General features: G+C 45.3%; 2 protein-coding genes across 2 annotated transcripts; both read right to left on the minus strand.

Annotated features, from left to right (window-relative positions):
• Positions 1 to 2890: 2890 nt before the first annotated feature.
• LOC124650553 (putative E3 ubiquitin-protein ligase LIN-1) lies at positions 2891 to 5543 on the minus strand. The gene is made up of 9 exons (XM_047190063.1): positions 5434 to 5543; positions 5030 to 5149; positions 4699 to 4830; positions 4499 to 4621; positions 4287 to 4397; positions 4067 to 4213; positions 3871 to 3996; positions 3271 to 3387; positions 2891 to 3109 (listed from the first exon to the last, which is right to left on the minus strand). Exons 1-9 carry the CDS (start codon positions 5539 to 5541, stop codon positions 3092 to 3094), a joined length of 1002 nt encoding a protein of 333 aa, XP_047046019.1. The 5' UTR covers positions 5542 to 5543; the 3' UTR covers positions 2891 to 3091.
• LOC124648765 lies at positions 5541 to 10878 on the minus strand. The gene is made up of 9 exons (XM_047188473.1): positions 10187 to 10878; positions 8931 to 8991; positions 8585 to 8827; positions 8138 to 8217; positions 6877 to 8064; positions 6658 to 6799; positions 6131 to 6376; positions 5870 to 6046; positions 5541 to 5555 (listed from the first exon to the last, which is right to left on the minus strand). The coding sequence occupies exons 1-9, from the start codon at positions 10876 to 10878 to the stop codon at positions 5541 to 5543; spliced, it is 2844 nt and encodes a 947-aa protein (XP_047044429.1).
• Between the last annotated feature and the right edge of the window lie 840 nt (positions 10879 to 11718).

The following is an 11718-nucleotide window of genomic DNA, read 5'->3' on the forward strand; positions in this document are numbered from 1 at the left end:
GATGCTTTCTCGTGCATATCTGCGTGGCAATGCCGTCCCTCGACACCTAGCTGCCCTTACACCTATCCAGGTGTAAGGGCAAGCATCTTGCTTGTTCGTTACTTAGTAGATCCGATCCGTTATAGTTGCTCCTTGCTCCGCAGGATTAGTTTAATATCCGCATAGTTAGGCCTTATCGTCGGGGTCGGACGATCCGGTAGTGCGTTAGGTGTTGTTCACCGTCCCTGCAAGGGATGTTCCGGGAATCAACGTTATGTTGGTTTTTAGGCCTCTCGTAGGGGTAGTTTGCATCATCTCCCATAGCTGCTAGGCCCGATCGCACGTAGGATGTTCCGGTTATGCGGTGAAAACCCTAAACTGTCGTGGATCGTTTTAACTTTGTTTTGATCAAGCAGGATCCCCATGCCATTGTAAATCCAACGTGAAACATGGGGCGATCGGCTCCTTGAGCCGATCCACAGGGAAACCTGAAGAGCCGATAGGGCTCGTATTTAATGTTTACGTGTCTGCCATGCGGAGAACAATCGAAGCACTCTAACACCTTCCCGATCGGGTCTAGGTCGGTGGCACACCCTAGCAACCGCCGGGACGTGGCTGGAAGATTTGCGGGACGACGCGAGGTGCCAGGGTCCACTAAGCGGCCTTGGGAGCCTCCCGGCTCTTCGTGTTGCTTAGCCATTGCCCGTCGGTGGGTTTTGGAGGGTAACAGTTCTCTAGTGATGTGATGTGTGGCGCCACTATCCTGGTACCAATTGGTATCAACGCCATATGAAGCAACATGAGCCTCCTTATCATCTGTGTCATCGTCATCATCCTGAAACCTCCACCAACAGTCACAGGCAGGATGACCTTCTTTGTTGCATATTTGACACATCACATCCACCCAGGGGGTAGTACGGCGCCGGCCACGTCCTCGGCCACGGCCACCCCCAGCAGGAGCACGACCGCCACCACGTCCGTCACGGCGAGGGCGGTCATCACGACGATCATCACGCCGGGTATCACGGCGGTCAGAGCCATCATTACGGTCGCTGCGAGACGGATTATTGGAGTAGTTGTTCCTCCCACGGCCTTGGCGCTGAGCGGCATTGGCTGAGGTCTCGAAGACCGTCTCTGAGCCACCACCAAGCATGTCCTGGCGTTCATCATAAGCACGCAGCTGGGCGTACAGGGAGGAGAGCGAAGGCTGTGTGGGAACGACGCCAAGAGCAGCAACCAGAGCATTGTAAGGCGCACCGAGGCCAGCGAGGATGAAGGAGACATGCTCCTTGGAGCTAATGATCTCGCCAGCAGCAGCCAACTCATCAACTATACTTTGCATCTTGGTGAGAAACGCATCTGTTGTCATCTGAAGTTTCTTTGTGTTCGCCAACTGAATCCGCAGGTTCGTGACCTTGGTCTGACATTGGGAGGCGAACATCTCCTCAACCGCACGCCAGACACCGGCGGCGGTCTCAATCCTTTGCACATGAGGCAAAACCTCCGGGCCGATTGACTGAAGGAGATACCCAAGAACCAGCTGATCCCGAGAGATCCAGGAATCATAAGCCGGGTTGGGAGCTGTCTTGGAGGGCTGATCTTTCTCAGGATTTTCGAGAGGCAGCAACTCCGGCGGAGCAGCATCGGATCCGTCTAGCGGTCCGAAGAGGCGGGCTCCGCGTATTGGTGGTAGGATCTGGGCACGCCGCCCAGAGTAATTCGCGCGGGTGAGTTTGTCGGAGAGAGGCTGACCAAGGTGGACGTGCGGAGCGGTGGACGGCAAAGCCATGAGATCGCGGCGAGGTCAGCAGGGGTGGCGGCGGTGGTGGGGATGGGGTTTTTTAGGTTTTGGAGCGATCAGTTTCGTCGGCGGAAGAGCCGGCCTGATACCATGTAAATTGATCAGGTAGGAGGGTTCTACTCGGATAATCCGAGCCCCTTGCGTATGCATTGCTTATATAGGAGATACATTGAGGGGAGAGGGGAGACTACGTACACGACCCGGACACATACGTCCGTGGTCTATTCTATCTCTAATAGTAACATGTCAAGATATACACAAGATATTTTTATATTTATGTAACATTTTAAATTTGTTCAAAATGCAATTCAAATAAAGGGTGCAGAAACACCCTATCCGGTTTTTGCTTTTTTCAAGGCAGTGAGGCTTTTGGTCGAGACTCGAGAGGAACAAAAACATTTCTCATAGGCTTTATGGGCCGTTAACCTTTCCACTAGTGCACTCTGGGCCTAGCGTTTCACAAAATAGAAAATTGATGTCCGGGGCTCTGAGCACGGCGTGTGAGGGGTCCATTCAAACTGTGCATATTTTCTCCCGAAGCTTCTAGCACATCTCTCGATGGCTTCCCTCGAGTTCACCCCGGGCCATCTGACCCCTGGTTGATCTGGTTTTGCGCATACATGTGCGTAGTGAAGGGGCCACCGAGAAACGTTTCTCCGGAAGCACACACGCAAGGTGTTCGTCGGAATGCCTCAAATGGACTTTCCATGGACACAGTAGCACCAGCGGCCATTCCAATTCTCTTCGGATGTGCGTCAGGCGGATGGTGATGTATCTTGCTTGATCCTAATAATGATTGTTCACCGATATGGTACAGTCTTCCACTTTGTGTTGTTTTTACTGTTTATCATGCGCTGCTTTTACGCTATAGCTCTAATGCTGATGGCCATGATCTTTGATTCTACAGTTCCTTGGACTTCTCCTGAATGCCCAGTTTCAGTTTCACTATGCTACGCAAATTTATGAAAATATACGCAGGAGTGACAGCGTCAAGTATTTACAGGCACAATCCTTTCAAAGAAAAAACGTACTTCCTCTGATCCATAATAAGTGTTAGGGTTTTAGTTGAACTAAAACCCCGACTCTTATTATGGATCGGAGGGCGCACTCACTATTTACATTTTGAAGGTACGACCATATGAGGCATTGTGAACCGCGAAGCAGGAAAAACACTATCTCTGATGCTGTGTCCGCTGGAGAGTGCCTTGTACGCCCAAACTGTATGCCTTCCTTAATTTCCATGTTCTTTGTACACGCTTTGCATTTACAATTTAATCCATGTTCTGTTCTGTTATGTCTCTTTTGTGACATTCACAAAGGGATCCATGCCTGTAATTCCAACAGGGTGCATTTATTATCGGTGCAAATTTAGATAAACATGAATAGCACCTTTCCCAGATTCATGGTACGCTACTGCTGCATTTATTGCCGGTGCAAATTTTAGATAAACATGAATAGCACCTTAACCAGATTCATGGTATGCTACTAACCTTAATTAACCCAGTTTCAGTTCCACAGAAAATGATGTCATTTGCGGCGAAGATGCTCGTTATCTTGCTCCCTGCAGATAGCCTTCCAACTTTCTGCTGCTTCTCTCTCAACCATATCTGTCCAGATGCATAAGCACAAGCATAATCAGGTTCGCAAGTTTTGTTTGCAATCTAAGACATCAGAGTGAAGGATGTGTTCGGGTACCTGTTACTTATTACTCCCTCCGTCCTAGAGTGTAAGTCATATTCCCAAAAACTATTTGTCCCATAACCCCCACCTCTAAGGCATAATTTTATTTAATGAGGGAGAGAAAGGGGTTGCATGCACCAATGAGGGAGAGAAAGAGAATGAATGCACCAATGAAAGAGAGAAAGGGGCTGCATGCACCAATGAGAGAGAGAAAATGAGACCCAATCAACTAGTACATTGGGTCAAGATATTCAAAAAATGTGACTTACAAACTAGGACGGAGGGAGTACTATACAGATTACTGACATTCATTGTTACCAGCATAATACAATCTCCCATAAATTAGAAATAACAATACTAACAAAAGTGATGCTAATAACCCTTAAAAAAAGTAATATTAATAAAATCACCTGGATGATACTAGGGCTTTTATTGCAGGTCAAGTAGATGAAGTCCTCCACCACTGCCATTGCATCTACGTTTGTTCCCTTTGATATTGGCATTGTCATTGCAGGCTTGCATCGTTTTTTCCAGTCCTAAAAATAAAACCATGATTAGAATTTTTTTTTCGTATAATAGTTTCTAGAGGTCAAATTTGATCATTACCTTCATGGCAGATCCCTCCACTTGAGAACCAGCACAGTACATCCAATCTTTATATACTACAATGGAGCTAATGGATTGCTTACTGATTCTCCAGCTTCTTGTAGGTGCCCTTATCTCAATCTTCGATTCTACTGATACATCTAGTTCCTGATGACATGTTTTATGTTTCAGATTCCATGTTCCTAGGTGACATTACCGTCATGGTAATAACAAAGCTAACCTGTATACTCAAGTCTCCGCAGCCGAGGTAAGCTTTGCCCTGAAAAAGAGCTAGAGACTTTACATGCTTGCTCTTGTAAAATGTCTGGGTACTTCTTGCTGAACAAGAGAACTGTGGAAGTAGTAGGAATTCAAGTTAGAAACATTGTTTATTACTACACATTCCATCACTCATTGACACAATTCTTGAGACCATAGGAAGCAAATGTGCACCTTGAGAACCTTTTTCTGTGTAAGCACAATTATTTTGTCACCATATATACCAAACTTCTGCACAGCATCTTTCATTCGAATCACCTCAACACACTCAAGCTTACGCTGTGCCATTTTCCATACCTACGAAGTGTACAAATGAGCATAGTAATTAATGATATTTTTATTAATTTCCCTTTGTTGTTGATTGCATTACCTACCCGAATAGATTTGTCAGCAGATCCGCTCAAGAGATTTTCTCCAGATTCTGATAGTGCAAAACAGGTGACTGCTTTCTTGTGCTCTTTAACCTCTCTGCTGATTACTGCCCGCTGGCCTTTTATATCCCATGCCTGTATAGGAAACGCGAGTATTAGGAACTTTAATTAGGGAAACATTACAGTGTTGCATACTGTCGTTTTAATGGTTATAATTCTGAGGAAAATCATTGTTTATTTCCCAATTATGAGTTATCTATTGTCATGTTACATTTGTGTTCTTCTGTTGATTTATGAGTTGGAAAGTCTACTGAGATATGGAACATAGCATTACCCTGATGGTGCCATCGAAATAACCAACAAAGAGCTGCCCTCTAAAGAATGTTATAGCAGTTGCTGCTCCATTGCCAGGTTGACCAATCTCTAGGATTTGTGTATGCACACATGATACACTCTGCACTGACAACTTCAGTTAATTAGAATACATGTGAAAGTAAAGCTTTGAAAGGGCGAACTGGAGTCCATTCTTATTAGGTTTGCAATATAGCACATCATTATTCAGATTAGAAGGGACTAAAGCACCATGGTAAAATGATAAATATAAGTAAATCAAGTTCAATAAAAAAAATTAAGTAAATCTACTGAATGTTCAAGATCTCGCTCATCAGTTGTGATCCAGAAAGAATGGGAAAACAAAATAAATAAAGAGAAAATTAATTAAATTTTAACAGCACTTACTGGTCTCCTGGGGAGGTAATAATCTGTAACTTGGAGTAACTCCTCAGCCATCCATGTGAATGATGAAAGCCTCCTAAGAGATTCTCGTGAACTCTCTGACAAGCTCATTAACTTCTTCTTCCCTGAATTTAGGGAAACAAATCACTTCTTAGAATACTCTATAACTTGGAGTATTGCTTTGACCATTCTTGTGCACACACTTAGGCTAGTTAATCTTTACATTCCAAAATCTTAATATGCAGTGTACTACTAGTAATTCAATACCAAACCATTCTAATTTAATTTTTAAAATCGGTGATGAGAAACCTTCCTTACCTTTTCCAGACGTGTAGTTATAGACACACATGCACGCCAGAAGCTTTTCATCAAGCTCACATCTCGGATGAAGGTGGCGCACTATGTCATGCAACAAGATCTCGCAAGCAAAATATCTTACATCATTTTCACCAAAGGAAGCCAGCTCACTTCCAAGCCATGCGGTGCATACAAGGCAGTCACGTGAGATTCCCTTCACCGTGCTTTGCAATCCTTTTGCCAAAGTAGTGATAGCTGGTACTCCTATTCTTACAATTGTTCGTGCAAATCTATTGCTCCATGGGCTTATTTCTGTATCCTGCATCATATTTACTCTTAATTGTCACTTTTAAAGCTAGTTCCTGTTGTGTTGGCAAAATGAATGAATAGTTTTATACTTGACCTGAAGACAAGTATCCAGCCAGTCGATGTTTCTGATCATATTTCTATGCGATATTGAGGTGAGACCTGCTTTCTTTGAGAGCCATGCAGCAGTGTAGGATTCTCCCGACCAGGAATAAGTCCCTCCAAGATTTGAAAGAAAAGATGCTGCTAGAGCCTGCACAGTCAAATTTTCTTGAGATGATAGAGACTCCAATAGGACCTCCACTGCTTCGTCTTTGAAAACGCTCCTTCCATCTGGTTCTCCCTGAAAAAGAAGGAAATTAAACGGTTATTACAGATAATGTAAGGTCACTGCAATGCCATCGTTGTCAATAGATTTTAAAACAAAAGCTATCTTCTTCATGGAATCAAGGGTAGGAGCTCTGCCCCATTTCACATAGAAAGAAGAGAAGAGAAACACTGAATTTAAAAAGGATTGGTATTTTATAAACACCACATTTTCTTAAATTTTATTGCAGCTAGTGTACAACATGGTTTTATGGACCAAAAAATGATTGTTTAGATTATATAGGACGGTAGGAGTACCAGCATATCCAATTGAAGGAGAAGATTAGCTGCTAAAACCCGATGTTCAGGTTCAGTTTGATGGAGACAGGCCATCAGTGTATGCATAATGGCAATTCCTCCTAGCTGTCGTATTTTTTGTAGCAAAGAATTTGCTGAAGACCTGAAGGTTAACACAGTTGAACAAGCTATTATGGCAAATATTTAACAAATTCAACCTTATCAGAGTGTGTATCATACCGAGGAATCTGAAGAATCTCATGGAAGTATTCAAGCGCCGCACACTTGGCACGTTGCTCTTTTCTTCTGAGAAGATGAAGGAAAGGTTCCACTGGAGTAGCCTGTGATAAGAACTTCTTACAGTTTCCACCAAGTCGCACACACCTGACGAGAATGGCTGCCAGGGCCACACCTTCTTCCAAGTTGTTATTCTTTGCAACATCAACAAGCTTAGAGAGAATAGGAGGAGAACTGATGGTGGCCAAGTGGACATTATTCGTTACATAGTCGAATGCTGTCACTAAGATCTCAATGAGAGCTATTGATGCTGATGTTGGTGTCAGGGGGAGCAACGTAGGCCATTTTTGAGTGGTAGAATTACAGGCCACATGTAGAAGTGAAGGTAACAGCTCCAAGTTTTTAATCTCTGAAGGTGAAGGATCCAACAAATATATCAGAATGGCAGCTTCATGCACATCTCGCTTCAGTGCAGTAGCTAAATTGGTTAAATGGAAGTCTTTCCTCTTGATGCCTCTCATTACATTCCTATCTTCAGATATCATAAGCACTAGAACATATACTGATGCTCTGATCACTTTTTCCTTTTTTGCTGTGGAAATGCTATCAAACAGTTGATCAAGAATGTCTTGCCCCACTGATGATTTGTGTCTCACTTCAGAATTATGGTTCAGCAGCTGCCATATAGTTGTGACTTCTGAGCCAGCATCTAGGCAGCTTTCTAGCCCATCTGAGACCAACAGTTTAGATACTGCCTTCTCGAATCTTTCAAGGAAATCAACCTGACTGCTGTTACCGCAGCGCGAGGTAATATCGCTCCAGTCATCACTATTTGAGAAAGCTCTGAATTTCCTACTCATGCTTCCTCGAGAGACTAGGTCGGATAGAGCACTTCTCTTGATGAATTTGGTTGAGAAGTTGCTGAAGCATCTGATATCATTCCTGGGTGTGCATTGTGGAGGCATGTCAATGTCATCCTTGTTAAAATACTTGGAAATGGCGTATGAGTCTGCATTGTGCAGATCAAAGACCGACTTTGACAGATTATTCAGTGAACCGTGCGAGCTGCTTGTCTGTATGTAGTTTGGTTGCATCTCGCTGTCGTCGACAAGGTAAAGTGGAGATTCAGGAGCGTATATCATTGCATTTTCAGGAGAAGCGCACCATGTTAGACTCTTCTTGTGGCATGATCTAATCAACAGAAGAGTCTGTTAGGAGGGTAGCAATACTCAACAGCATATCAGATGGAAGTTGAATGCAGTACCTTTCATGGAGTTTAGATGACAAGAAATCTGCATCAATGGGCATAATCTTTGCTGATCTCCCGTTCTCATGGGGAGCTGCCTGCTTCAGATGAATAAAATTCAATTATATTCCCTAGGGATGCTCAAGCATATCAAAGATTTTGCAGTTGAGGTACATAATCTGTTTACCCCGTATACTAATGTTACAAGTCATGCTTATGAGTTCAGGAAAGTATTTCACTAGTTTTCGGTAATGTAGGTTTCCAAATATCCTTGTATAATTTTTTTTCCACAAACTGAAGTACTAGTTTATGAGTATTCAAATAATGACTGTTAAGATCGCAATTTTGGTAGCTGTTCTTCTGATAATGAACTGAAACAAGAGCACTAGTTCTACAAAATGAGAATAACAAACTATGTTCACCAATATAATTTATTATAACTGAGTGGTAGAATGGATGTCTTACCTCGTCATCGCTTCCTTCACTAGAATCAAGATGTGAGTAGAAGGAGACCGGCGAGTCGGACTGGGCCTCCTCGAGTATCTCATGGAGGCACCTGCTGTCAGAGCTCTCCTTAGTATCTTCTTGAAACTCTTGATCTGCACAGCTGAGAAAATCCTTCAGCTCAGCGAAGCCACCGTAACTGCAGAAGTTTGAGACGGTGGCCATGCTCTTCTCTTCATAGCCAAACGGTTGGATTGTCCTCTCCTGCAGAAATGCCAAGTCCATTTCAGCTCCCAAATAACTCCTAAACTCTTCTGTATATACACTGCATTATATGAAAACATGTGTGCAAAAGTATGACACTTGCCTCGGACACATTTCGCCATCTTGGGATGACCGAGCTTGCAGATTTTCCTAGCTGAAGACACCTGTCCATGGATGTATGCGTATTCAGAATAGAGACACAACTGCTGCTACTATGGTGTGTAGAGAATAATGGAAAGTATAATGCAAGCGTGAGTTCATCTACTGGTTTTGTTTGAACTATATATAGCAGTAGCAGCACTCAAGGGTGATCTATCTAGACGGTGTTAAGTTTTGTAGGCATGCACGCAGCTGTGGGTCAGGACGGTTTAGTGTGCATGCTTGTCTCAAGCTGCTAGTGGAGAATCTTTGGCTTTGCTTCAGAAACTCGTCAGGGATTTGGAGACGGCATGCTGGTAAAAAAGGTGTGTCAGCATGTTCCTTTTAGAATCCTTTTGAAAAGGGATTAGTCCTGCGCTGATCTCTCCCTCCTTTTTTCTTTTTCTTTTTGCCACATCGCAAGGGCATGCAGCATGCTAGAGAAAGTTCAGGTTTGTGCCCAAATGCCCATGGACCGCACAATGTGGTCTGCAGAAACCAAGCAAAGAAAAGGTTGGGCAAAGGGAATGAGCAAGGCAAACTGACAATCATCTTTTTTTCAGAAATCGCAAGTTGGTGTCCTGTACTCCAATTTACCTTGGCTCTGTTTTTGAGTTTGACACGGAAAAACTCAGTTTCTCTACATTTTGAGTATAAAGAGTTGCCACGTCGAAACAATCATCGAGCTAAGTTAGGAACTTGGGGAGAATTATGTACACAACCCAAGATTACAACTTCATCGAGTAATGCATGTGACATTTCATCTTTAGACACTGTCTTGAGACCTTTATATTTGAAAAATCATCATCAATTCAAGAGTATGGAGAGAAAAGAAGAGAATGTGAAAGAGACAGTGGACAAAACTGCAGTAGCAAAATCTTTTCCATGAAAAAGTGACGTCCCTACTGCACCACATCACGACCCTATCATGAAGGGTACTGCCCCATGTTCAGTGTTCACTTTCCCGTCTCCTTGTCAGTGTACTGTCCGTCCGATGTATGCGCGTACGTATAATTATAACTGCTCAGAGTATGTACATACATAAGTACTCACTCTGTTCGATATTAGTTATGGCTGATTTCGATATATCCAGACATATCTTACGTATAGATGGAACAGAGTGAGGAGGGAGAATATACAGTAGTACGAGATGCCGTTATAACTGTCGCTGTAAACTTGGTAGTTTCCCGCGTTCGTAAAGACCAACACCGTAACACTCACCCGGCACTGTCGGCCGATGATGCGGCGCCGGCGCCGTCGGGCACGGCGGCCACGACCCGGTAGTACATGAGCCAGTCCTTGTACCGCCTGGCCGCCCGGCGCGCCGCGTCCTCCTCGCTGGCGCCGCCGGCGCGCGCCAGCACGGCCCCGTCGAACAGCCCGTCCCAGAGCGCGCCGGGCGCGAGCTCGCCGGCGGACACCGCGGCGGGGGAGACCAGCACCGCCTGCAGGAAGTGCGTGGCCGTCTGCCACGCGTCCTCCTGCGCCGCGCGCACGAGGGCGAGGTAGAAGTAGGCGCACGCCGCGACGCGCCGGTTATCACGCCCCGCCGTCCGGCCGTCCTCCGGAAGCAGCGCCGGAGCCTGCAGCGCCGCCTCGACGTCGTCGAGCGCAGAACTGGATCCTTCTTCGTCGGCGGCGGCGGACGGGAACGAGTCGATGGCGCCGTGGAGCGCGGCGAGGACGGCGTTGTCGTCGTCGTCGTCGTCAGCCGACGCCGGGTGGGAGTGGGACGAACCACGGCGCGGGGCTGACGCGAGTAGAGCAAAGCACCGGCGTCTTGTGGCTAGGAGCTGCATCGGATCGGCGAGGAGCGCGCGGAGGTGGTGGTAGAGGAAGGAGATGAGGGAGCAGATGGAGGTGTGCGGTGGGAATGCCGCCACTGCCGTCGCCGTCGCTGTCACCGTCGGCATTGCAATGCCTGCGCCGATCTCTCCGCAACGGCTCCTGCGGTAGGATTGGTTGCCGGAGAGATAAGAGTTTGCATGCGAGAGAGAGAGAGAGAGAGAAAGAGAAATGTACAAGCCGGAGAGAGAGAAGAGATGCACTTGGCGCGCACGGACAATGCTGGTAGGTATGCGAGGAGCTGGTCCTTCTCCTTCCTCCTTGTGGAGATAAGCGTAGGGGATCCCTAACCCTAAGCCTAGATGGATTACAGAGAGGGAGAGAGGGGGAAGGATTTTGGTTTTTGCGGTTAAATGAACGAATACGTTTCTTGGATGAATCTCGGACAGGAGTAAATAACGACTTTGGGGTAGATCGATGCTTCTGGGTCAGAGAGGTGGTACGGTCTACACCTCTCCACGACTCCACATTCAGGAATTCTCATGGACTACTCTTGTATATGTACTGGCAGTTTATTGACAGGTGCCACCTACAGTGGGTGTGCAAATTAACATACAAAATGTCGATTTTGGCTCATATGATGGAAAATTGCAAATCAATGTGAAGTTATCAATTTCCAGCAATTATATGTACTACATATCACAGCCACATCATACTCAATCAAAAAGCACAGTGTATATATGGAGCCTAGTGTCAGGTCCCATAGTGTAGATCAACGGAAGGGGTAGTGTATATGTATGTGTGTTGTATTCATACATGTGAAAACCGGGGAAATATAGAACTTTCGGATCACACTTGACAAAGAGACCTCGCTTAAATAGGCGAGTTAGGGTTTAATTCGTCGAATTAAGAGCAATAAATTTTGACATGAAATTTGCTAATCTTAAGGTTTTTTTTTGGAAAAATGG

Source organism: Lolium rigidum, chromosome 4 (assembly GCF_022539505.1).
Source record: "Lolium rigidum isolate FL_2022 chromosome 4, APGP_CSIRO_Lrig_0.1, whole genome shotgun sequence".
In the NCBI taxonomy this organism is placed as follows: domain Eukaryota; kingdom Viridiplantae; phylum Streptophyta; class Magnoliopsida; order Poales; family Poaceae; genus Lolium; species Lolium rigidum.

Excerpts from the sequence above, each read along its gene's own strand:
- LOC124650553 (XM_047190063.1), bottom strand. The coding sequence starts at position 5,541 with ATGAGCTTGTCAGAGAGTTCACGAGAATCTCTTAGGAGGCTTTCATCA. Across the intron at positions 4,831-5,029 it reads ATTTCGATGGCACCATCAGG|GCATGGGATATAAAAGGCCA; the intron begins GTAATGCTATGT and ends TTTCCTATACAG. Across the intron at positions 4,214-4,286 it reads GCGGAGACTTGAGTATACAG|GAACTAGATGTATCAGTAGA; the intron begins GTTAGCTTTGTT and ends ACATGTCATCAG.
- LOC124648765 (XM_047188473.1), bottom strand. The coding sequence starts at position 10,878 with ATGCCGACGGTGACAGCGACGGCGACGGCAGTGGCGGCATTCCCACCG. Across the intron at positions 8,065-8,137 it reads TCATCTAAACTCCATGAAAG|ATCATGCCACAAGAAGAGTC; the intron begins GTACTGCATTCA and ends TCTGTTGATTAG. Across the intron at positions 6,800-6,876 it reads GAGATTCTTCAGATTCCTCG|GTCTTCAGCAAATTCTTTGC; the intron begins GTATGATACACA and ends GTTAACCTTCAG.